Raw genomic sequence first — 25,357 nt, forward strand, 5'->3', positions numbered from 1 at the left:
TATATTGCATATAATATGAGATACTTTTGGACTTTTTTGCCCTAGCAATTAGTTTCGTAGGGTAGAAAATTTTGAATATTCAAAGGAATCGGGAAGACATTAAAAATGAACTAAGGGATTTTTTGAAACAGAAAAAATGTTGTTGTTATCCAACGCACGGTTCAGATTTCACCTGCAAAAAGCCTACAAATACTTTAGATTTTACTAGAAATCAAGTTTTTTTTTTTTCTTTTCAACTCTATGCCTGTAGCTCGCTTGGAGTGTAGTAGGGAGATGGTGTAACAAAAGCTCTATGGGGCCACTTTGTTGATTGTGTGAAATCCACATCATACCTCTTTTGCACTATGATATTGTTTACGGCATTGTTTGTGTGTATAGTATGAATTAAGGGTTTGATAACACTTGTTTTGGGCCTAGCCTTAGGTCCTTGTTTGGTAGACGCCTAAAAATGAGTTCATCTTATCTTAGTTAACACTAATTATGTATTAGAGATCTTGATCTCCAATACACCATAAATGTTCATATGAACTTATTATGTATTACAAATCAAGATTTCTAATATATAATTATTAACTAAGATGCGATGAACTCAATTTTGGGCCTATTATTATACAATTTACAATAATTAAACTTTAATAACAAAAATGGCTCTGAAGTACATAATTTAACTTCTCCCTCGATGTCAAGTTCGCTTGAAATTGAACCATATGTAGATATTGAATTGTATTTTTAGCAGATATGGTCAAATTATAAAATTGAAAATAGGTGAGATGATGAAAATACTACATTGATGTTTGTTAGGATCTTGAGGATTTAATCGCCTAACTTGACCTGATCCATCAGTCCTAGGGCTTTTGGCGTATTGGTTAGGTTTTTAACAATTGATATAAGAGCCAACACCAGGTCCTGTATTTGAATAATAGAAGGGGCGACCTATGGAAAGTGCAACTTTGACCAGAGTGGAAGCCATAACAATCTAGAGAGGGCTACCTGGACAATTAGAGTGCAGCGGCCATAAGTGAAGGCTAGGGGGCTATCTTGACAACCAGAGTGCAACAACTATAAGTGGAGGGGGCTACCTGGACAACCAGAGTGCAGCCTCCATGTGTGGAAAGGGCTACCTGGAAAAGAGGCTAGAGTAAGTGCCACCATAAAGTGGGCCGTCATGGATGTCGGCTACGAACAGTGGTGAAATGTTATAATCTCAAGAGTTTCATAGCTTAACTTGACGTGTTCCATTAGTTTTGAGGCTTTTGACTTATTGATCAGGTTCTTAATAATGTTGAGTCATATTTTTAGTGCATGTGGTTAAATTTTAAATTTGAAAACAGGTAAGTGATATGTTTGGGCTTCATACATTAGCTTTTAGCTAAACTCTTTTGAGTGTGTGGAAGTTTGTAGATGAAGAGCAAACTTTTGAACATGCCTTTATCCCTTATCAAAACATTTTTTTGTCATCCAATCAAAATGGTTCATTAAAAGCATCTTATCCAACATTGAATCTGTCAAATGAACTATTCACACTAATTACTGAACCAGCTTTGGTCCATACATCCATTTTATGTGGCATTAGCCAAATGGAAAGGTTCCTCTGGTCAGTGTCAACTTTTCATGGCAGCCTTTGAAAAGTAGTTCAATTTAATTAATGGCTGAGATTATTCCCCATCCATGTGCCTAGAAACACCTGCATTCCCGGCTCTCCCCGACGCTACTGAGATCAGTCTCCAAATACGTATTGAGAAAGAAGATGCAACTATAAAGATCTAACCCCCTATCTAATACATCTGATGTTTTATCCAGCTAGTAAGGTGGTTTATTCATCCTTTTGTCTCTATGGAACATGAATGACTAAATAGCAATAAACATGATTGGATTTTCTAATTTATTTCTTGCCAAAGCCAGGCTTGTAAGTGACCTGATCCTATTGCAAGGTTTTTGGTTTCTGTAAGTGGGTCTAGGGCTGCAACCTGGGCTCTTGTCAACCCAAACCCGATTCACCCAAGGGTTGGAACACGCCAACCCGATTTGAAATTATGTTTGGTTCGGGTTGAGCAAATACCAGTCAGGTTGAGTCGGGTTGGGAATAATCACATGTATTTGGGTTAAGTTGGGTTGGTTCAAGTATACAAGTGCAGCAGGTTGGAATTGGAATTTGAGTCTGGTTGGGTTGTGGTTTAGTTCTGCTTGAGGTCAGGTTAACCCAATCCACCTGAGTTGCACCTCTAAACAGACCCTTCGATGATTAAGACTTTAGAACTAATGGCCGAACCATGAATTGATAATACCAAAGCGACTATTTAGAAAATTTTTATCTATCCAACCATGAGGTAGTTTAGAGAAGAAAAGAGGATGATATCCGAAGTAAGACACAAAAGCCATAACAAATGAGATGATATATTACTTGTTATCATGACTTTAACATGGGTAGCTCTTTTAACTACTTGAATATCTTTCAATTGTTCTGTTGCATTTATTATTATGATATCAGTTCATAGTCCATTACATCTTCATTTTCTAGAGAATGTCTTGGCCAATGAACAGTCCTAACTACATAATTAGTGGCACACATGCAGGATTGAGAAAGTAAATACAATAACCTTCCTCATTTAACTTGTAAAGGGCCACACGTTGGCTAGTTGGGGTCAGGTTGTTGGGATCTATAAAGCTTGATCATCAAAGGTGCATTGATCATTCAGTTCGTAATTTCATATAGCGTTTGATTTAAACTCTAAATTTTAATTCATTTGGGGCAATATATATTTTGTCAAGAGAGAGAGAGCTCTTATTGCATTGATAGCTGCTTCCATTGTTTTTTTTTTTTTTTTCCTTCTTGGTTTAGCACAGTAGGTTAGCATAAATCGATTAACATACTAAAAAAAGACCACGTAAATTTCTATGTTATGGTTTGCATTTTTTTCCTTTTTTTATCCATGTGGTCGGGAAAGAATTTTTGTCCCAACACAGGTTTTGGATATTCTTAAAGTGATCCATCAGATATAATGGCCCTTAGATCAAGGGTCCAAGCAACGAGATAGGGCTCTCATGGCACTGTTTATCTGTGATCATAAATCCACCAAAATATAATTGATACGTGAACCAACCAATCTTAACATGCCTTAGAGCTTGTATAAGTGGTCACCATGTCCTAGGGTGATAAGGTTGAGTTACAAATAAACATAATGGTGGGCCCTAGAAAAGTTTCAACAGTGGTTGTCATCATCCCCACTATTTCTTATGGTGTGGTCCACTTGAATTTTGAATCTATTTCATTTTTTGGTTCTTACTCCAAATGAGGTGAAAAAAAGATGGACAGCCTGGACATAAAAGGAATACATCACGTTGGGCCCTCCAGTGCCCAACACATAAACACACAAGGCCACCACCTAATCTGCCTCCCTTGCTCATAAGTAAGGTTGTACACGAACTGAATTAGATTGGCCAGCTTGCTCGACTCGACTTGAAAAAGTTCGATTCAACTCGGTTTGAAATTGAGTTCAAGCCTAGTTAGGCTGATTTTTTGAGCTCGAAAAAATTTCGAACCGAGTTCGAGCTTGCTCGAGCTCAACTTGGATCGAGCCAGTTCGGTGACTCGATTACTTTACTTTGATATTGATGTTGCTTACCAAGTGTTCGATGAAATGACTTCATTTACTTTGATATTGATATTGCTTTCCAAGTGTTTGATGAAATGACTCAATGAAGTGTCGGCTGATGGCAAGAAAGGTATGTATATGAAACAAATACCCTTTCTTTTTTCTTGATTTTGACATTGCGTGCAAGGGATTTGATAAAACTATTGCTGTTTTACATATGGTGAGAAATTGAAAGTGCACTTCATGCGTTTGTGAAAAAGTCGCAAAAGCTTGATCTTGGCTCGAAGTGGCCCGAGCTGTTCACCGAATCAAATTGAGCTGACCAGTCAGGCTTGACGACCAAGCCGAGCCAAGTTCGAGCCGGAGTCAGCCAGTGGCCGATCCAAGTCGAGCTCGACTCTGTTCGACTTGTTAACACCTCTACCCAATAAGTAGATCTACGGGGCCATATCCAACACAGCATGCAATGAATTTTTCATTTTGCAGAAGTGGGCTCTATGATTACGTGATCGGGGACGTTGGTCATGACCGATGGACCACTCTTCCAAAATCTTATCAGTAGAATAATCCTAACCTTTCGGTTTCCAGCTTCTAAAAGGATGGTTATTGAAGAGAAGCGTACATTCATTAGCTTCTTCCGTCCCAGGAGATTTTAAAACAAGGATCATCCAACGGTGGATTTTCAGGAAGTGCTCCATCAAGGGTGGAATGGCTCAATCATTGAACCATGGGCCATGCTTGTCAGACCCGTTCCAGAAAGGACTGTAGCACGGAGATTCGCACCAGCAACACGCGCGCTCTGATGCGTCACACTTATGAGAATTGTTGGGTCCCACCGCGAACTTATTTTGGTCGAAAAATAAGTTCAGTAAATTCATCAAGGGCGCAACCAATAGGAAGAAAATGATTAGCTGAAACAGACGATGAACGGTCTGTATTCAATGTACACGCTTCGTCCACTTGAGAAATGGGTCATCTTGATTATTAGGCCAGGATATGTTCTCAGTGGCCCCCACAAGATGAATTACCCCGATCTATCGTACAAACATGGAGAATGTTGTCACGATGCCGCGAATGACCACTTCATCTTTACTCGCTCGAGGAGCCTTTGCAAATGTCGATTATCGAGAACAACCGAAAACGGCGCCTTTCTGTCCCTCTCCCGACCACAAGAGAGGGTCGTATCGTCCTGTGCATCTTGGTTTTTACTCAGTACATATGAATAAACGTTGCAATGATCCAAACCATTTATATGATGGGCCTCACCTTATATTAGGACCATGGAAAAATCCATTATATTGGATTGTTGAAATCACTTATTCCTTAGACAACCTTCTTTCGAACATGGGTCGTTTCCTTTATCATAATTCTGTAGGCCGAAAATCGAGGGTTTAGATCGTCCAATATTCAATATGGGTCGTTAATTTTATCATCATTCCTGTAGAGGGTGAGATTATTATATTAAACGGTCTGGATCATTGCAAGATAACCCGGATTTAAATGCTAAAGTCCCGACGTATCCTGTTGCAATACGTCGGGATGTACTGGAGCAAACCTCCTTACTTCATCCAAAAAATTCTAAGTAAAAAAAAAAAAAAATGCAAACGCGCGGCACACCTGACAGTACGACATCCTATGGCCTTTTGTCTTTGGCCTTGGCCAAACCATCTACACCGTCTGTTCAGTATGCTATACGGCTTCAGTGTCCCCCACACTCGTTATTTTGACACGTGCGGCGTACGCCCTTACGTTTGTTTAGCACCTTTAAAAAAATGGTGGTGACTCTTCAAACGCTCACATGGACTAGTATTACGGCAATCCAGACCGTCCAAACCTCTGACCCAGCTGTGATGGAACATAATCCAAAAATTCACTGATAATATAACAGTAATCATCTGATTCTTAACTTCCAATATGGACCACTCACTATTTTATTTTAACCGTCCATTAAATAACCATCAATTGGATTCTTAGTATTTATCGATCAGTATAATTTTTAGCGATATGATTAATACACAATATGAACCACGATTTGAATGGACTTGATATCAATACATGAGTGCCACATGTGAGGATATTAGACACCTCCATTTTCAAAACGGTGGTAAACTAGCCAAAGAGTCTACCCGGCCCAAACCTGAGCTTGTTTTTCCTCCGTCGCGACTTATATTGCAGTGTGTATCGCCACAAACTGCGTCTCACGTGCTGAGTAATTCAATGATCAGAACCGTCCATTTCGTGACTCTATACTATACAAACCACAAAATAAAAATTTTCTGATCAGATGATTGTGTCCATCATGGTATCTTGATAAATTTAGAACAACGAAAAGAAAATTTCCAACGGCTTGCATTCACTATAAGAATAAAAGGTTAGGATCTCCAATGAAATGTGATTATAGGAAAATAGCTAATTGATGGTTGCAATGAGAATATGGACGGTTCAAATTATTCGAACATCTGAGCATTTGGTCTTCAGTGGGTAGCGACACACCCTAAAATCTCAGTCGCGACAGAGCCAAAGCGAACTCCACCCGCTTTAAAGTCTCCCTCTCTCTCTCGCCAAATGCTCTCAGTCTCTCCAAATGTTCTCAGTCTGTTCGTCTTTTCGATGCTTGGTTCCTCAATGGAGACGGAGAAGTGGAAATTTCTGGATTCTTTTCCATTCAAATCGGACGGTCCGGATCGCTTCATCTTCTTCCATGAACGAAGACTCAGCTTCCCTTCGAAAACAGAGCCAGGCAAAGCTCGTCCCCTTCTTTCCTTCTCATTTCTTACAATGAATATGGAATTGATATTTACACCCACCTTTTTTATTTCTACACAACCATTTTCCACTTCTTTTCGAATCGAAAAAGTACATTCTGGTACCTTTCCACTTCCCACTACGGAAAATGGTTGTATGAAAATCAATCAGGAAAGTGCCGTATTCCAGTTTTATAAGAATTATTGAAAATAAAAAAAATAAAAAATCATGCTGTCGAATTCCGGCAGAATTCTCACTACATTTCCGTGTTTCACGAGCAATGCCAATTGCACTTGCTGGAGGAAGTGCATTCACCTCACACGTGGAAATTCGCCATACGTGTGTCATATTGGATCCGTTCATCAGGTGATCCCAGATGTTTAGACACCTTGTCTAGGAATCAGATCGATATGATTGTCAGGTGGGCCACATGTTGTCAATCTAGACCGTTCGTCAGTTCCTCTAAGTGTTCATTTGTTCTGTATGCATGCGGTTGAACTGATCTATTGGCCTTAAGTTGTACATCTGGCATCTACTCTATGATGAACAGCTCCGATATCACACACGCGTACATTGTTTCCATGTGTGAGGCGAGTGAGCAAGTGCACTTACCCCATTTTCATTGATGTTATTCGAATTTTATTTTCTTTTGACAGCCTGATTTTGATCCTGCTGAGGACCTCTTTGGGCTCGATGTAGACTTACAGCCGAGGTTTTTCCTTTGATCCATCGATCTTTCTTGTTTTGGTTTATACTTTATATTGTGGGTGTTTTTGCTCATTATCTAATTGAATTGCAATTATTAGTCTGACAAAATAGATATAACCAAATTAGATAAAGGTATTGCACAATGCTGGGCTGGGAATTCATAAAAGACAGTCAGGTTTTCAGTTTGTACAAGGGGGTCCCATGGTTCATTGATCGAAATTGTTAATGTGATGTGCCATACATCAAAACTTCCCCAGATTGGAAGATCCTAGCCATCGAATATTTTGTCATTTTTCGGGTTGAGCTCGGAACATAGCTGTATTTTCTTTCTCAATCGACTATGTTCTTGCCATCAATTCAAAGGGTCAGGATTTTCCCATCTGGGAGGCTTTTGGCAGATGGTCTTTCCACAGCTGGACCCATAATATCAATGGATTGGATCACTGAGGTGTGGGGTTCACTTCTACAAACTAGAAACCTGAGGATACTATATGAGCTATCATCTTGAGCGTTGCTTGATTCCTGATAAACTCCCTTAGCATTGATACTGATGGCAACTTGCATTCAAGTTGGATGTAAAAGAGATTTAACTGCGATGTAAGGGCTAAGGGCTCATTCGTTGTCAATGCCGGGAAATATCTTCCTTTTTTTTTTTTCCATTTCCTCTTTGATTAAACAAAAATGCTTGCAGTCCAATTTACTTGTTTCGTAGATGTCTAAAACTGAGTTGATCTCATTTTAGCTAACAGTAAATGTGTATTAGGGATCTTGATCTCTAATACATATCACTGTTAACATGAACTCATTATGTATTACTGTTAACTGAAATGAGATCAACTCACTTTTAGGCGTCTATCAAAGAGGGCCGTAATTTTCTCATATAGTTCTGTTGAATAAAAGGCTACAATGGGGGTTCAACACAATACTCATTCGGAACTCTCAGATTTCGAAGCTGGGCTGAAACTGTCTCTCAAGGTACTTTTCCGCAAAAGATCGTGGTTATAGCTTAGGACAGTTTTTGCCCCTCAAAGGTGCTCCAGTTAATAGCAGGACCAAAAGCAAAATTAACCTTGCTTGCACTAGCAAGTCAATTCAATGGAGCAAAAGACCTGTCTGTAGGAGATGAAAAGAAGAAGTAGAGAAAAGAATACATTTTTTTCTCTCTGCTTGCAACATCTATATGTGCTGCATAAATAGAGAAAAAATAAAAATGGTTTAAACTTTAATTTCGAAATTCAAACAAGAGAAACTGAAAAGGATTTTTAAAACACATTGTAATGGAAAGTGTCAAATCACCACTTTCTCTAAAAGCTCAATCCTTTAGAGGACGGTGTATCAATGTATATCAAGGGACTTTAACACTCCCCCACACGTGCGGAGAAACGGTAAAAGATATTAATTTCAAAAGTAAAGTGTCCTTGTATTCTTTCCCCGCTTTTTGCCGGGCCTCTTAACAAATTTCAGTATCTCTCTCTCTCTCTCTCTCTCTCTCTCTCTCTCTCTCAAAAAGAAGAAGATTTCATACATGCACACACCCACACTTGAGCCCGAGCCTAGCATGGCTTGGCATGTGCATGCGCTTGTGAAGAATTGCATAGGGCACACACCCCCATGCTCCATAATGCATACTCTTGAAGGGGCTCAAGGCCCCTAGCAAGTAACAACAATTTCTACTTAAAGTGTATAGAATGCCATAGTGGCATACACGGTCTATGGTCTCCAAATGGCACATGCGATCACATATGACTACATTGATTGTGATCACATATGACTACACTGATTGTGCATATGCGGTTTTTGTATTGTTGGGCATTATGCAGTCGCAAAAAAGAAGTTTGTGACCGCATAAGCCACAAACATGTGATGGCAAATCTGACTGTTGGGACTTACATTTCTTCCCCCCCATTTTCCTTTATTACTCTATTACTCTCTTACTCTCTCTACCACTCTAATACTCTGATTCTCTCATTCTCTCTTAACTCTCTCACTCTAACACTCTCATTCTCTCTCAACTCTCCTAATCTCTCTCTCACTATCTCTCTCTCTCTCTCTAATATTCTCATTCTCTCTTAACTCTCTTATTTTGTTCAAAATCGCATCAATAAAATTTCTATTTTGTTTTGTTTTTCAACATTTTTTAATATATGTGTTCATTTGAGTACTTATTTGTTGACTTGTTAGACGTAATAAATATAACAAAATTTTAATGAAATTGGTAATAAAACTATATATATATATATATATATATATATATATATATATATATATATATATAAATATATAAACAATTCTCTACACTCGTGGTATTTTTACATAATTTTTCAGATAAAAAAGTTTTAGGGGTTGTGATGCATGACAATTAACCAATTGCTCTAAAAGCTCGAACTATTAGAGTATGACAAATTAATCCCTTTATCTCATAGCCTAGGCCCCACATCTCATGGGTTAGGACCTCGGCCGAACCCCTCTCGTGGGCCCCAAATCACATGGGTACCGCCTCACACAGGCTGCCCACGCCGAGTGTGTCCCCACATCCCATATGCTACCCCACTCGAGCCCAGTGTGAAATGTGCATTAATCACCCCCGGTGAGGAGTCTCGAACACGAGATCTCCCTTGTGGGCCCCGCCCACCCCGAGTGTGCCCCTGCATCCCACAGGCGACCCCACTCGAGCCCGGTGTGAAAATGCCCCCTCATTAGGTTGTGCGATCGTATATGTGATTATGCAATCACATATGCACATAGCCTCCTTGGGTCACACATGTGATCGCTTATGCCATTTGACAACGTTGCTCACAATTGAGCTAATTTCAAAAATGTTCACCATTTCCAAAATGTTGAAGTCCATAGAAAAGGGAAATTTGAAACATAAAACTCATAAGTTCATTAATTAACATGGTTTTAAATCAATGTATTGGGCTATCGTATCTATTAATGGATGTGACGTGGGTAGTAAATTGAGCTGTAGAAGGACCACATTGAATAGGAGCCCAAACTTGCAGGTCTAGACCCTCCAATCTTTCGAACTCAAAAAAGGGAAGAAGCCTTGCATTCGAAGTAAAAGAGATGTGAATTCTTGGACTCTGGAATTTGACAGGTTCCTTCTAAAAGGAGGAATCCAAACACCATTTTCGCTCTCTCCAATAAAATAATCAGCCACTGCGATGTCCGGCATCGAGCTCACAGCGGCCAGAGCAGAAAAATCTCTGGAAATGGGGGAATTACCACACCATGGATCTAATCAAAATCTGATTCTTGGTCCCTCTCCTAGCACAAAAGTTGTCCTATCAAATACTATGGGGGCAACCTTAGAAATTCCTTTCTAAAGACTGGAAACCTGGTATAGAGAAGAGGGTTTAGTCCACCAGCCATGGGAATCCATCCATCCAACCCATTTTTGGCAAAAGCCACCCTTTTCTAGAGACTCTCCTCCTCTAAACCAAACCTCCAAGTCCATTTTCCCAATAGGGAGTCATTGACTAATTCCAAATTCTTAATTCTGACTCCCCTTTCATAATAGGGGGAGCAAACTTCCTTCCAGTTCAACAACGGAAACTTCCTCGAGGTAGCACCTCCCCAACATAGAAAATCCATGCGGAGTTGGTCAATATGGAGAAGAATCAACATAGGACAATGGAACAAAGACGAAAAATAGATCAGAAGATTGGAAAGGGAAGCAACCTTAATCAAAGAAATTCTACTCCCCTAGAGAAATGAACTGACTCTTCCAAGGGGGTTAGTTTTCTTTTCATTCTCTCTATAATCTTATCCCACACATGCAATGCTGGTTTACCCACAGTTGGAGGAAGGCCTAGATACGAAGCGGGTAGGGACCCCACACCACAACCAAGAGACCCAGCCAACCTGACTAAAAGCTCAGAGGGAATATTTAAACCAAAAAGTTTGCTCTTAGAAAGTTCACATTCAACCCAAAAACTACCTGAAACTAGCATATGGTCATGCTGAGAAGGTCTACCATGGATTCTTCTACTTTACAGAAGAGTAATGTATAATCAGCAGTATTTCCAATAGCGCTCATAGCATAGCGTTGCCGTGCGCTACGTAACATAACTAAATATCGTAAATACCTAAATAGTGTACACTATAGCTACATAACGTGTAGCGTACGCTACAATGTTTTTTTTTATTTTTATTTTTATTTTTAGTTTGTTAAAAATGGTGTGAAACTCACATTATAAAAAAAAATAAAAAAAATCCCTTAAAATGTCAAGTTAAAACCAAACCTTTATTTGTTTACTTTCACTTAAAATGTTATTGATCCTTCGTTAAAGTTGGTGTGAAACTCACACACTAATTTTTTTTTTAAAACTAAACTTAAAAGTAAAAAAGGGTTTTGGAAAACCTTTTTGGTATAGATGACATCTATATTGTACTTAATACTCTTAACCTGTGGGATTTTTATTTCTTTTCATACTTGTGAGCTGTGACTTGTGGTTTTAATTAGACAATAATTAAAGTGCTTTGCTTAGAAGGTTGTTTATGTGATTATTATTTGATTTGGTTTATGACTTTATATATGGATTGGCTTTTAATAAATGATAATTAATAATTTGTTTGAATATGCTTATACTTGAAAAAATAATCATCTTTTATGCATTTTTATATTTTTTGCATTTTTTTTTCTTACTATTTGTCATATTTATCCAATTTTTAAATTTAAAAATAGAAGTATCATGTAGCTTACGCTACACACAACACTATTTATGCTGCACTATACAGAGAGCCGAACGCTACACAACACGCTAACGCTATTTAAAACACTGATCATCAACAATCGGAGATGACAAATTTGTTAGGGGGTAGTTTTCCACCTCAAATCCTCGAAAAAGTCCCACCTCCTGGCTCCTAGGCAATCATACAACTCAAGGCTTTAGAAATAATGATGAAAAGAAAAGGAGATAAAGGATCGACTTGGTGGAGACCTTGAGAGGCCTTGAAGAACCAAAGGGTGAGCAACTAATTAATATAGAATAACGGGTAGAGGAAACACATGAGAAGATCCAAGCCCTTCATTTTTCCCCAAAACCCTTCTCCAAAGCATGTAATCCAAAAAAAAAAAAGACTGCTCAACATGGTCGTAAGCTTTTTCTAGGTCCAACCTGCAAAGAATTTTGCCCACCCTGGTACATGAGTGCTGACATTCATGAGCTTGCAAAATATTGGCAATGATCTATCTCCCTTGAACAAAAGCACTTTGAAAAGGGGAAATGATCTTTAGAATCACAAGACGTAATCTATGACTTAGGATCTTAGCTAGAATTTTGTAAGGATTTCCCACAAGGCTATTGGGTTGTAATTCCTTTAAATAGACAACACCTTCCAATTTCAGTATAAGAGCTATGAGGGTGTTGCCCATTTCAAAAGGTAATTTGTTAAAAATAACGAAGTCTTCCACAAAACTCAAATGATTAGCCTTACCAAGATCCCAAAAGGATTGAAAGAACGCCATATGAAGTCCGTTAGGGCTTGAAGATTTATCTCTCCCAAGATTGAAGATTGTAGCTTTTTAATTCACCCATAAGAATGGGCTTCTCCAAAGAAGCCGCTTCTTCTTGGTCAATACAATTAAAAACCAAATCATCAGGGCGAGGACGAGGGACATTCTCTGATGATAATAATTTAGAACAAAATTTAACTACTGAATTACAAATATCATTCTTATTTATGACCAGGGAGGAGATAGAATTCGAACATGCCCTGGCACTAGCAATACCATGAAAAAATTTAGTATTAAGTTCCCCATCTTTTAACTAAATAGCCCGGGATCGCTAACACCATTTTATCTCCTCCTTCAATCTAGCACAATACTCCGCAAACAACTAAAATCTTGAAGCAAATCCTCCTTAGAGAAAGCATTTCCTTCCTCTTTAACATCTAAGGCTTGGATTTCACTAAGGAGGGAGGCTATCTGGGCCTCTCAGGCCAAAGATCTCCTTGTGCCAGGTTTTAAGCTTTAATTTCAGCATCTAACGCTCTTTAAAGAGCCTAGAATGAGGAAGACCTTCAATCTAAAAGGAGGACCACCACTCAGAGACCAAAGCTAAGAAGCCCTCTACCTTGAGCCAGGCTAGCTTGAACCTAAACAGCTTTGGGCCCCAGTTGATCTCATCAGATTCTAACATAATAGGGCAATGATTTGAGATTGGCTCTGGTAAACCACTATCGCGGACACACAGGAACTGTTGGATCCACTCATTGTATACCAAAAATCTATCCAATAAGGACATGGTAGGGGAAGATCTCCCATTCGATCAAGTGAATTTAACAACCCTCATTGGAAGGTCCAACAACTCGTGTTTGCTCACCTACATGGAGGAGCCTTTCATAGACGAGGATGCCCTATTCCCATTCAACTTTAGTTAAGAAAATCTTACCACTAAAACCACCTCCCATGCACCAAGGGAGGGACCATTTATCTTTAACTGAAAATAATTCATCTCATAACTACGGCAAAAAAGATGGTTTAGATGGGCTATAAACTCCAGAAAACACCCAACAAAACCTAGAGGCAACTTCTCGAAACACTAGGTTTACGAAGTATGGAACCCAACCAACTATCTTCATTGGCCCAGTAGGAGGTATCCTAAAGAACCAGGAGACCTCCTGCCAAACCAATGACATCCAAAGACAACCAATCCTTACCTCTTCTGCTCCAAATGGAATTAATCAAACCTTTGTCGACAGACTAAAGCTTGGATTCCTGAAGAATAATCAACCTAGCCTTGGAACGAGCGCAAATCTCCTTGGCCTGATATAGCGTCTAGGAGCAACCCAACCTTCTCACATTTCAAGAGAGGATTATTATTAATGAACTTTACTCATCCCTGATGCAGGACATGGAATTTTAAACATGATATGCGAAATTCCGGGCTTTAAATCATACTAGTTCAAAACAATCACACAAAGTTCCACATCCCACATAAAGTCAAGCACTCAATCAAGGAGAATCTATGCGGGTCCAGGCCTACACATGCTAAGGCTGGATCAATTAAAGTTATAGACCAAACAATGCTCAAAAGAGAGTAAATTCATCCACACATGCACATAAATATTTTTCCAACCCAAGGGATTCACGGGGAACCCTAGGGTTGAAGAAAAGGGTATAAAAATTGGGATTTAAGACAATCTAGGGTTAGGGTTATGGAAACAAGCTGAAAGAGGATAGAGACGAGAGGGAACCTGCGATCAGCCCACACGTGTGGACAGCAAACCAACCTGATGCACATGCGTAGATGGCGGCCCACAAGTGTGTGGGGCCATGAATCTAGAATCGGCCAGCTAGGGCCTGGTCGGCTAGGGATGGGCCACCTTCCCTCCAAATTTCAGGCCAAACGGATGATTGGTTTGAACAAGGTGCTCCGCTGAAGTTCAGCCCTTTTGCAGGGCTAGATTTTAGAAATCTGCTGTAGGGGAAAGATTAGCTGCAAACGTGGGTGGATTTGATGAGGGGATGGCTGGAGGAGTTGAGGAATATGGAGGGTAGGAGATGGGGGCGATTTGGGATGGGTGTGGCTTCGCACCACGGTAGTTAGCCCTTCGAAAAAGAGAGGATTTCGCACCCAAATAAGTTTCCACAACTCAGAGAATTAGAGAAGCCGGAAAACGCAGAATTTTATTAATCATCTTCAATGAAAAAAACCCTATAAGGCGTTGCTTATTTATAAGAAAAACCTATATCCCAAAAGCCGCGCCACGTGCGTATATTATTACTTAAAGACGAAGTAATAAAAAATAACAACTAATCAATGCAATCTAAATCGTTCATGGTGTTCCTAATAACGGTAATAAGAAAAACTCAAAGTCTTAGGTCACCTAGGGTACTGGGCTACGATCATGAGATCAAATGATGGGATCCACATGATGATTGGGTCCATCCCAAGGAACTAAAACACAGTCCTCTAATTAGGAGGCCCTTCATGGATGTTGTCATCCATCCAGATCGAAGGCGGGGCCCTCCTTGCGTACGTGCGTAAGGGGGGCGTGTGTGTGCGCGAGATGTCCCCATCAACTCTCCCGGGCTGCGAAGATTTTGCCACTGGCGAAACAAAACTCCTGAACCGTTCCAAGATGTCAGGATCAAGTCTCTGAAGCTCCTCAGTGAGCCACGTACTGGCTGAAGTTGGGTGTGACTTCCACTTGACCAGGAACTTTTGAAATCCGCCGTCTGACGTTGATATTATCTGATGGTCTAGAATATCCTCTATCCGCTTCAGACAGTACAGTGAGCCACGTACTGTCTGAAGCTGGGTGTGACTTCCACTTGACCAGGAACTTTTGAAATCCGCTATCTGACGTCGATATTATCTAATGGTCTAGAATATCTTCTATCTCCTCTCTGGGTGTGAGAAGGGTAGGTATGAGAGGTAGAGGCTGGGAAGATGGGTCGGGAGGGGGCCATGGATCACGGGAAAGGTCTGGGGAATCAGGATGGTTAGGTGACAAGCTGGACAATGTATCAGTGGTCCTCTGAAATGCAAATAGATCCTCCACATTGCATGTGGAACTAATTCCCATGGAAAGTGAAAAATATATCACATACGCATTGAGACCGTTTCGTTTTATAATTTTGAATGGTCTAATGTTACGTGCGTGTAATTTACGAATGGCTCCCCGTGGGTACCGCTCTGCTTGATGCAGATCATCACAGTCTCCTACATTGAATTCCTTGAATCGTTTATGTTGGTCAGCAGAAATTTTGTGATGTTCATTACTAGTATTGATCTTTCGCCTAGTTTCTTGATGCAATGAATGAATGTGATGTGCAAAGGACTCTGCAGACTCTGATGGCCTATGGGACAGGGACATAGGGACAAGATCAATAGGCTTCCTAGGTTTATAACCAGTAACGACTTCAAAAGGACTTAAACCTGTGGATCTATTGATAAAACTATTAAATGCAAACTTGGCGATAAGTAGTGTAGTGTCCCATGTCTTGGTGTGCTCCCTCACTAAACATCTGAGCAAATTTCTCAAACTCTTATTGACCACCTCAGACAGGTTTGGTAGAGTTGCCCCAGGGACTAAATCAATGACGTGTTGTATATCCCTCATAGGGGGAAGCTCATCCGGTTGATCATTGGGAAAGACATCACGAAACTCATCCACTACCGGAACGGTCTCAGTGGGTAACTCTGCATTAGCCTCTGGTGCACTTTCCCTAGCCACAAGGGTGTACATCATCGAGTCCGACTCAGTCTCTCGCTCAAAGTCTTTGGTATTTAGAATATGGAGAGGCTTAGACTTCGATTCCTCAACCAACCTCAAGTGATAAGAGAAAGGGAAATATTTTTCCTTAAGAGTTTCTTTCATTTCTCCCCAATGGACTATTGGGGGTTCCCTCAACCTCTCTTTCTTTCGCTCCACAGTAGCTTAAAACCTCTTTGCTTGGCCCACAAGCTTCATTTTGGCAAATCGGACTCGACGAGCATCCGACATGTCATACTACTCAAAATAGTGGTCCACATTCGTCAACCAATCTAGAAAAGCTTTAGGGCCTAAGTGACCATTAAACATAGGGGCCTCTACTCTAACTCTCTTGAGGAGTTGTGCATCTGGGTCATAATGATCATGATGCCCCTCGCGGGGTGGGTGCACGGGTGCATCCCAACGTTGGTCAATACGTTGTTCCAAGCGCCTACCCAAAGACTCAAACTGCCGGGTTATGTTGTCCATTGACTCTTGTAATTGCTCCATGTTTGGTGCAAGGTGCAACCCAAAACCGTGACCAGTACGTGTGGGCATACAACTACCCACTCAACTCAAAGGTCCTCTAATGCAACCATATGCGTTTAAATGAGACTAAATGCTCCTATAGGACTCTATATGAGGGAAACTACGCAACGCTCCTAAAATTCCAGCAACATAACTGTCCAAATAGTTTGTTAATAGAAAATTCAGCAATGAAAGTTGGGGAATTTCTGGCAATAGAAAATGCAGCAGTCTATGTTGTGAATGATGGGTCTTAAACATCCCTATACGGTGAAATTTAATGCAAAATAAACGCGAGTAGACTAAACCCTAAACATGCAATGCAATCCCCTAAGAAAAACCTAAGCTATGATACCAAATTTGATGCAGGACATGAAATTTTAAACATGATATGCGAGATTCTAGGCTTTAAATCATACTAGTTCAAAACAATCACTCAAAATTCCACATCCCACATAAAGTCAAGCACTCAATCAAGGGGAATCTATGCGGGTCTAGGCCTACATATGCTAGGGCTAGATCAATTAAAGTTATAGACCAAACAATGCTCAAAGGTGAGTAAATTCATCCACACATGCACATAAATATTTCCCCAACCCAAGGGATTCGCAGGTTTCAATTCGGGGAACCCTAGGGTCGAAGAAAATGGCATAAAAATTAAGATTTAAGACAATCTAGGGTTATGGTTGTGGAAACAAGGCGAAAGAGGAGTGAAATAGAGACGAGAGGGAACCTACGATCGGCCTACATGTGTGGACAACAAACCAGCTTGACGCATGTGCATAGATGGTGGCCCGCAAGTGTGTGGGGTCCACGAATTTGGAATCGGCCAGCTAGGGCCTGGTCGGCTAGGGATGGGCCACCTTCCCTCCAAATTTCAGGCCAAATGGATGATCGGTTTGAACACGGTGCTCCGCCGAAGTTTCAGCCCTCCTGCAGGGCCAAATTCTGAAAATCTAATGCAGGGGAAAGATTAGCTGCAAACGTGGGTGGATTTGATGAGGGGATGGCTAGAGGAGATGAGGAATATGGAGGGTAGGAGATGGGGGCGATTTGGGATAGGTGTGGCTTCGCACCACGGTAGTTAGCCCTTCGAAGAAGGGAGGGTTTCTCACCCAATTAGGTTTCCACAACTCAGAGAATTAGAGAAGCAGAAAAACACAAAATTTTACTAATCATCTTTAATGGGAAAAAATCCTACAAGGGGTTGTCTATTTATAAGAAAAACCTATACCCCAAAAGCCGTGCCATGTGCGCATACTATTACTTAAAGACGAAGTAATAAAAAATAACAACTAATCAATGCAATCTAAACCATTCATGATGTTCCTAATAACGGCAATAAGCAAAACTCAAAGTCCTAGGTCACCTAGGGTAGTGGACTACGATCATGAGATCCAATGATGGGATCCACATGATGATTGGGTCTACCCTAAGGAACTAAAACACAGTCCTCTAAGGCCCTCCATGGATGTTGTCATCGATCCAAATCGAAGGTGGGGCCCTCCTTGCATACGTGCGTAATGGGGGCGTGCGTGTGCGCGAGATGTCCCCATCAGTCCCTCTTCCTTTTCTCGTACTCATGGGAATGGCTTCCTGGAGGCCATCCGGGTTAGCCCCTAGCTTAAGGAGTTCTATATTGCCGACAAGGGATCTCTGGGAGTCGAACGAGGGGACCCCTTTCGTTGAAACTTTGATACCCCTCTCTACCACCATTTTAAATAGAGCAATGCAATCTTCTTCTCGATTTTTGAACACCACCCCCAAAAGCCTTCCTACATGGCAAACCACATCTCTAACCCATTTCTTTTTCTTAATGGATTCCACCAATCCCTCCAACCAGACCCCCACTATTTCCAAAATATCTTTAGCCCATTTGTTCAACCATGATATGTTCAACCTCTAAATCTGCAAGTTGTAGGAAATGTTTTCAGTATCGACGATATCGGCCAATATATCTTGTATCACACTTGTATGATACAAAATGCACAAGTAGTACTGATATATCCCACTTGTTCAATCTGATGAGCATTTTCTTTTTTCAATACTTTTAATTTTTAATTTTTTTTATTTTGCTATAAATTATGTTAAATCAATGTCAAATGGTTACAAATTCATGACTCTTTATGTTTTGCATGAAAAATCATAGATTTGGGCTTCGATTTCGAGATTTGGGGGAGATGGGGCCGAGTTGCAGAAAAAGAAAAATTGAAATTCCCCAATTTCTTGCAAATCGGTAGCGATCTTTGTGTCCAAATACAAAAACAAACATGTAACCTAATCTAGCAATTCTTGGTAATTAGGAGATTTTTCGGAAATTTTTTTTTTTTAATTGAAAATGTGAAATATTTGAAATTTCATTTTGATTAGCAGTCAATTGGCCTCCGTTTCAAAGCATTCAGGAGTGTTTGATGAAATCATCATCACATACACTCTAATTTTGTGATTTGAAGGAAGATGGGCCGGTTGCAGAAAATTTGGAAATTTTCAAAAATTTCTCAAATTGGAGAGGATTAGTACTAGTGGTATGTTAGAGAGACTCTTCACTGGTATCATTGTACCATGACCTGAGCATAATATCGTTGGTTTGTGGAGCAGTAGTACTATGTCCAGCCCCGTCGAGATGGAGATGATGATTTTGAGCCACTGCCGTAGCTCTATGTGGGTCTGAGCAATAGCCACATTCATTATTCATAGGTATATTTGTAGTTTTCTACTTCTTTTGCTTTTAAATGTATTGCGTGTGTTTTCATACATATTTTCTTACATTTATAAATTATATGAATAAACTTTGAATATACTTGCATCAGTTCATCTAGACAATAGATAGATTAGGACCCTGTACAAAGGAAACCTATTATGTGCACTTGTTTTTTATTTTTTTTATTTTTCTTTATATATATATATATATATATATATATATATATATATATATATATATATATATATAATGTTTTGATTTCTAAGTGTATATTAATGTCTTTTTTAACAATCCCTGAAGGTTCGTCAAAAAAATTGACCAATTTCCCAATGTTTCCCATGTTTCCAAACAACACCGACACATTACGCGATACAACCGATATATCCCATGTGATTATGTATCACTATCCCAAGGGTGCAATACATTGCACGATAACGATAAGGAAAACATTGGCTGTAGGTCATCACCCTTCTCATTCTTTGGCACAGGATCAAAAGTCATAATCTGTAGTAAAACAGTCCTAAGATTCACCTTCCTCCCTGCTCGGACCATTCGCAGAGCCCGACCCCAAAGGAGGGATTAGTCTTCCATCCCCATCACTACACCTTGCTTCAATGCTGTCTTTGAGACAGACGAACTCCTTGCTCTCCTTCCGTCGTAACTGGGTATTGCTGCTGAGATAAAAGAGAAGGATCTTGATTTTCTGGCACATGACAGGGGACCACATGAGCAGAGCTTACCAAACTTTCCTCACGCAAAATAATTAAAAGTAGGTAAGGCTTTGCTAGGCCCAATACCTGTAGAAGCCCATTTACTGGACTGACTCAGGATCTTGATTTTCTGGCACATGACAGAGGACCACATGAGCAGAGCTTACTAAACTTTCCTCACGCAAAATAATTAAAAGTAGGTAAGGCTTTGCTAGGCCCAATACCCGTTGAAGCCCATTTACTGGACCCACTCTTGTGAATTTATTAACTCTGTTCATGAAATCCACTGATTTAGGCACAACACTGTTTATCAATAAATTTTATTTGTATGAAATACTCCAATGCGCAATAAATAATTTGAGGTTTTTGAGTATTTTTGCATGACCAAGTTACATGCATGGATATTCCTTTATCTTTTCAATGTATTTCAATGAAGAAACACATTATTAAAAGTTAAAATAGAGTTCCATTTTGCAACCTTTCGCTACTTTTTTTTTTTTTTTTCCACAACTTCTAACTCAATGCTGAATCTTGGTCTTTTACATGCTAGCAAATATCTTTTTCATTTATTTATTTATTTATTTATTATTTTTTCCGATGAGATGATTTTGTAGACGGTGTCCTAGATGCATCTATAATACTTCTTTTAGTTTTCATTGCCTTTCTATCCTCAATGACTTTCAATTTGTTTTGCAGGAATGTTGTTTCCGGTGCACCCAAACCAAGGTCCTGGTTTGGTCCAAACGGCCAATATATCAGAGAGTTACCTTGCCCTAGCTGCAGAGGTAGGGGATACACCCCTTGTACAGAGTGTGGAATTGAAAGATCTAGATTGGATTGTTCACAGTGTAATGGAAAGGTGTGCATATTGTCACCAATTTCTTGTGTTGTCAAATCCAATGCAGTTGTGGATGCCAGAAATGAAGTTCTAAACTGTGTGCATGTTTGCTAATACTTGTTGATTGAAGTATGCAGGATGCTATTGTCCTCTATCTTATTGAATCACTTGTGCATTGTAAATTGCGATGAATTATGTGCTCACAAGCTAACACTTGGACTGTTATCTTCCAATAAAACCCATAACTTCATTTTCCTGTCATTTTACCATAGTGGAATTTGATGGGCTCACAGAAACCTTGTCTTGGACCTATGTGTAAATTTATAGCCCTTCAATGCTACCCCAGCCCCAGGTCAACCCTTGTCAGAGTGACATTGGATGCAAGAGACGCAACAAAAAGGTGATGGGGAAGTAACTCTTTATTACACATCAAGAGAAGATATGACATTTAAGACTTCGAAGAGGTTGTTGGATTGTTTTGGAGGTTTTCTCCAAAAAGGGGCTGATCCTTATAAGCACATAACCTTACATGAATGGTTTGTTATTGTGTCCTCTGGTATCCAAATACAATGAGGATACAACATGGGTATGGTATGGGTATGACGTTAGTACATAATTTGCACATAAAATCGAAGTGTTGGACATCATATGATACAAACACTTAAGCTATTCTAAAGCGCTTGGGTATCATAGATTGTGCCATGTTGCAATCATCCAATGCTTTGCGTGCATTCTAATACACACACACACACACACACACACACACACACACCTCCTTTTTAATTGATATAAAACTCTTAATACTTCTCCATAAATCTGCAAGATTATTCTAGGAACTACTAGAGAATTCTTTTTGCTTTAATATTCTTCTAGAATATTCAAATGCTTCCATACTCTACTCTTCTCTAGATTCTTTTACACTCTTCTAGGTTTCTTGTACATTCTTCTAAACTTATTTAAATGTCTATACAATTTCCCTTGCATACTACTCTCATACAATATTTCTACACAATTCTCAAAACCATTATGCAAGGATGGAATGGGGTAGAATTCCAACTCCATATTCATCTTCTTTTGATATTAAATGGTGCTAGAAGCTTGTTATGTAGAAATAGTTTCTTCTTTTTTTTTTTTTTTTGAAAGGTAAGGAGAAATTTTATTAGACTGGCACCCAAAGGTAGTAAAAGCTTAAAAAATAGGGAAACTACAACACCCCACCTAGGGAGGAGAAGAAAGAGTCGGTCGGAACCCTTAAGGCCGATGCCCAATCCAACATATCCAATTTTACCCCTAAGAAAACCTTTGGCACTATACCACTTTCATCCCTGAAGCACCAACTATTTCTTTCCCCTCAAATGGCCCATAACCCAGCTATAAGAGCTAACCTCCATAATGTGTTACCCATCAATGGACCCCGGCATCACCTAATGAACATGGAATAAATCGAAGAATCTCACCCACACCTCCCTTGTGAACGAACAATGGATAAACAAGTGATTTACCCATTATGCATCACAAAGGCACATAGAACACGCTTTGGGAATTAACATCTATTGCTTTTGGAGATTATCGATTATTAGGACTTTGTTCACTGCCAACCAAGTGAAAGCCGTAACCTTAGGGGGAGCTCTATAATGCCAAACTTGAACCGAACTGCTTGAGCTTGAACCTGGCAGGCTTGAACAAGCATACCATAGAAGGACCAGACATAGAATCTAACCATCTTATCTTTCCTCCACTTAATAGGACCCTTCTACTCGGCCTGAGGGATGACTCCATGCAGGCGTTGAAGGGCACAAATGAACTCATCCAGCTCCTCAACTGTCAAATTCCTCCTACATGGAGGAGCCCGAACCCTTTCCTGCCCGCCACAAAAAGGCATTTAGCAATTGTTAAGTTTTCTTGCGAAGCTATGCTTATCAACCTTGGGAATTCAGCTCGAAGCGGAAAATCTCCTACCCAAACATTTTCCCATAACTAGACTCTTTTCTGATTCCCAACAAAGAATGACATCCCCTCCTTGAATATGCTTTCTCTTTACACAAACTTAATGCCTTGTAGAGAGATGACTCCTGGGCCCACCACCACCATTCCTTAACTCCATACTTACTAGCAATCACCGATCTCCAAAAGTTGCCTTCCTCCGTACCAAACCTCCAAAGCCATTTCCCCAATAAGGCTTGATTCATCGGGCCAAGAATTCTAATACTCGCACCCCCTTCCCTATATGACAAGCAGACTTGTTCCCACTTTAGGAGATGGAACTTTTGAGAATCTGCAGCACCTTGCCATGAGAAGTCTTACATTAGCTTTTCCAACTGATTCAACACTGACTTTGAACATCTGAATAAGGACATGAAATATAGGGGCATGCTTGGCATGGCGGGTAGGATAAATCTCCCATCGAGCGATAAGTGGCTAATATTTCACGTAGATGGATTCTTTTCCATTGTCTCTAACCCGGTCCCAAAGATGCTTCGTTGGCTTCCTCATACAAAGCAAATGCCCAAGACAGGTGGTCGGAAATGACCCAAGACTCCAACCAAACATGCCCGCTAATGTTTCCACTTTCTCTCTTTGCATGCAGATCCCCAACATTTCACTTTTAAATATTAATTTATAGGATAGAGACTGCTTCAAAGCACGAAAGGCAAATAGAAGGTGCGAAATCTATAGACTTTGAATTCCCCACTATAAACCCCTTAATGAGATCAACCTTCTCTCCATTCGCCAACATTCTACTTAAAGCTTTGGCAACGACAACAAATAGGAAGGGGGATAATGGATCCCCCTTGCAAAGGCCCTTCGTAAATTTGAAGTAGTTGTTGAGTTGAACACAAAATTTAGCCTACCTCGCACATTCTTGAATCCACCCTCTCCACTTTCTACCACATAGTCCACACCCCATCCGATCGAGCGTGTAATCTAGGAGCCCTAGTCCACATGGTCGTAAGCCTTTTATGTCCAGTTTACAGACTAAGCCCTTCTTCTTGGATCTGTGATGCGAATCCACGCACTTATGAGTAATAAGCGCTATGTCCAATATTTGACGCCCTAAAACAAAGGCACTCCGGGTATTGGAAATAATATTCTAGAGGACTGCGCGGAACCTGGAAGCCGAAATCTTCACTAGAATCTTATATGGGCTCCCAATAAGATTAATTGGCCTAAAATCCTTGACGCTTTTAGCCCCCTCTTTCTTTGGAATGATGGCTATGTGGGAGCTCTCCAACTCTGACGTTAAACCAACTGCTTTGGAGGGACTCAACAATGAAGTTTATCACATCTCCCTTAACTTCCTCACAAAACTTTTTATAAAAGGCCATGGGAAAGCCATCTGGACCTGGAGCTTTATCACTCCCTAATGCATCCACCACAACTTTTTCCATACCCTTTGTAATCGAATTTTCCAAGGAGCTTGCATCAGCTTTGGACATACAATTGAACTCCAAATTATCTAGACATGGCCGAACCCAATCCTCCCCTCACAGTAACTCCCCATACAAGCTTACCTCTGCCTTGTAAACCTTTTCTTTCTCTTCCACCCTTTACCCATCCACTGATAAGTTGAAAATTCTGTGCCATCTCTAGCTCTTGTGCTTGCTATGGCATGGAAGAAGTTAGTGTTCCGATTTCTCTCTTTCAGCCAGGTTGCTCTCAACCACTGCCTCCACTTAATCTCTTCTTCTTTCACCCTATTCCTGTATTCCAAATGATAGTGCCTCCGTAGTCGTCTTTTCTTTCAACAACTCCCCATCCTCTTCCTTGACATCTAGAGATTAGATACCTTGTAAAATGGAGTCCATATCTGCTTCCCTTTTCCTTAACATAGACCTCTTTCATTCATTGATTTTCCCTTTAAGCAATCTAAGTTTCTGAAATATCTTGAATCCAATGAAACCTTTGACCTCAAAGGACTTTCACCACTCTTTGACCAGCCCATGAAACCCTTCCACCTCCAACCAGAGGAGCTCAAAGTGGAAAGGGCGCAGACCCTAGTTGTCTTCTACCACCTCTAAGAGCACTGGAAGTGATCAGAAATAGGATGCGGAAAGCCCCTTTGAGAGACCAAGGGAAACTTTTCCACCCATGATACCGAATGGTCAAGATGCGACAAGCCCCTTTGTCAAGCCTGGACATTAACGCACTTTTGACCATTTAACCATGTGTATTTTACAGCTCCCATTGGGAGGTCTGCCAATTCATTCCTAACAACTCACTTCGAGAATTCTTTCACGCAGTGGGTAATTTTGCCACCCTTGGACTTGTCGAACAAGAACCACACCACATTGAAGTCACCCTAGATACATCACAACTCCTGCCAATTGCATCT

General features: G+C 40.2%; 1 protein-coding gene across 3 annotated transcripts in view; it reads left to right on the top strand.

Annotated features, from left to right (window-relative positions):
* The first annotated feature begins 6,134 nt into the window (after window positions 1-6,134).
* Window positions 6,135-25,357, top strand: part of LOC131232468 (uncharacterized) — a 50,403-nt gene continuing 31,180 nt past the window's right edge. The window contains exons 1-3 of one of the 3 annotated variants that reach the window (XR_009164859.1): window positions 6,135-6,333; window positions 6,995-7,050; window positions 20,883-21,045. Coding sequence is in view for 2 of the 3 variants with exons in the window: in XM_058228711.1 (XP_058084694.1) it covers window positions 6,178-6,333; window positions 6,995-7,050; window positions 20,883-21,045 (375 nt within the window). In the remaining variant the exon portion in view is untranslated. The remainder of the gene's footprint in view (window positions 6,334-6,994; window positions 7,051-20,882; window positions 21,046-25,357) is intronic. The other 2 variants (XM_058228711.1, XM_058228710.1) reach the window with 2 other exon arrangements.

The sequence above is a fragment of the Magnolia sinica genome, chromosome 18 (genome assembly GCF_029962835.1).
Source record: "Magnolia sinica isolate HGM2019 chromosome 18, MsV1, whole genome shotgun sequence".
NCBI classification, from domain to species: Eukaryota; Viridiplantae; Streptophyta; class Magnoliopsida; order Magnoliales; family Magnoliaceae; genus Magnolia; species Magnolia sinica.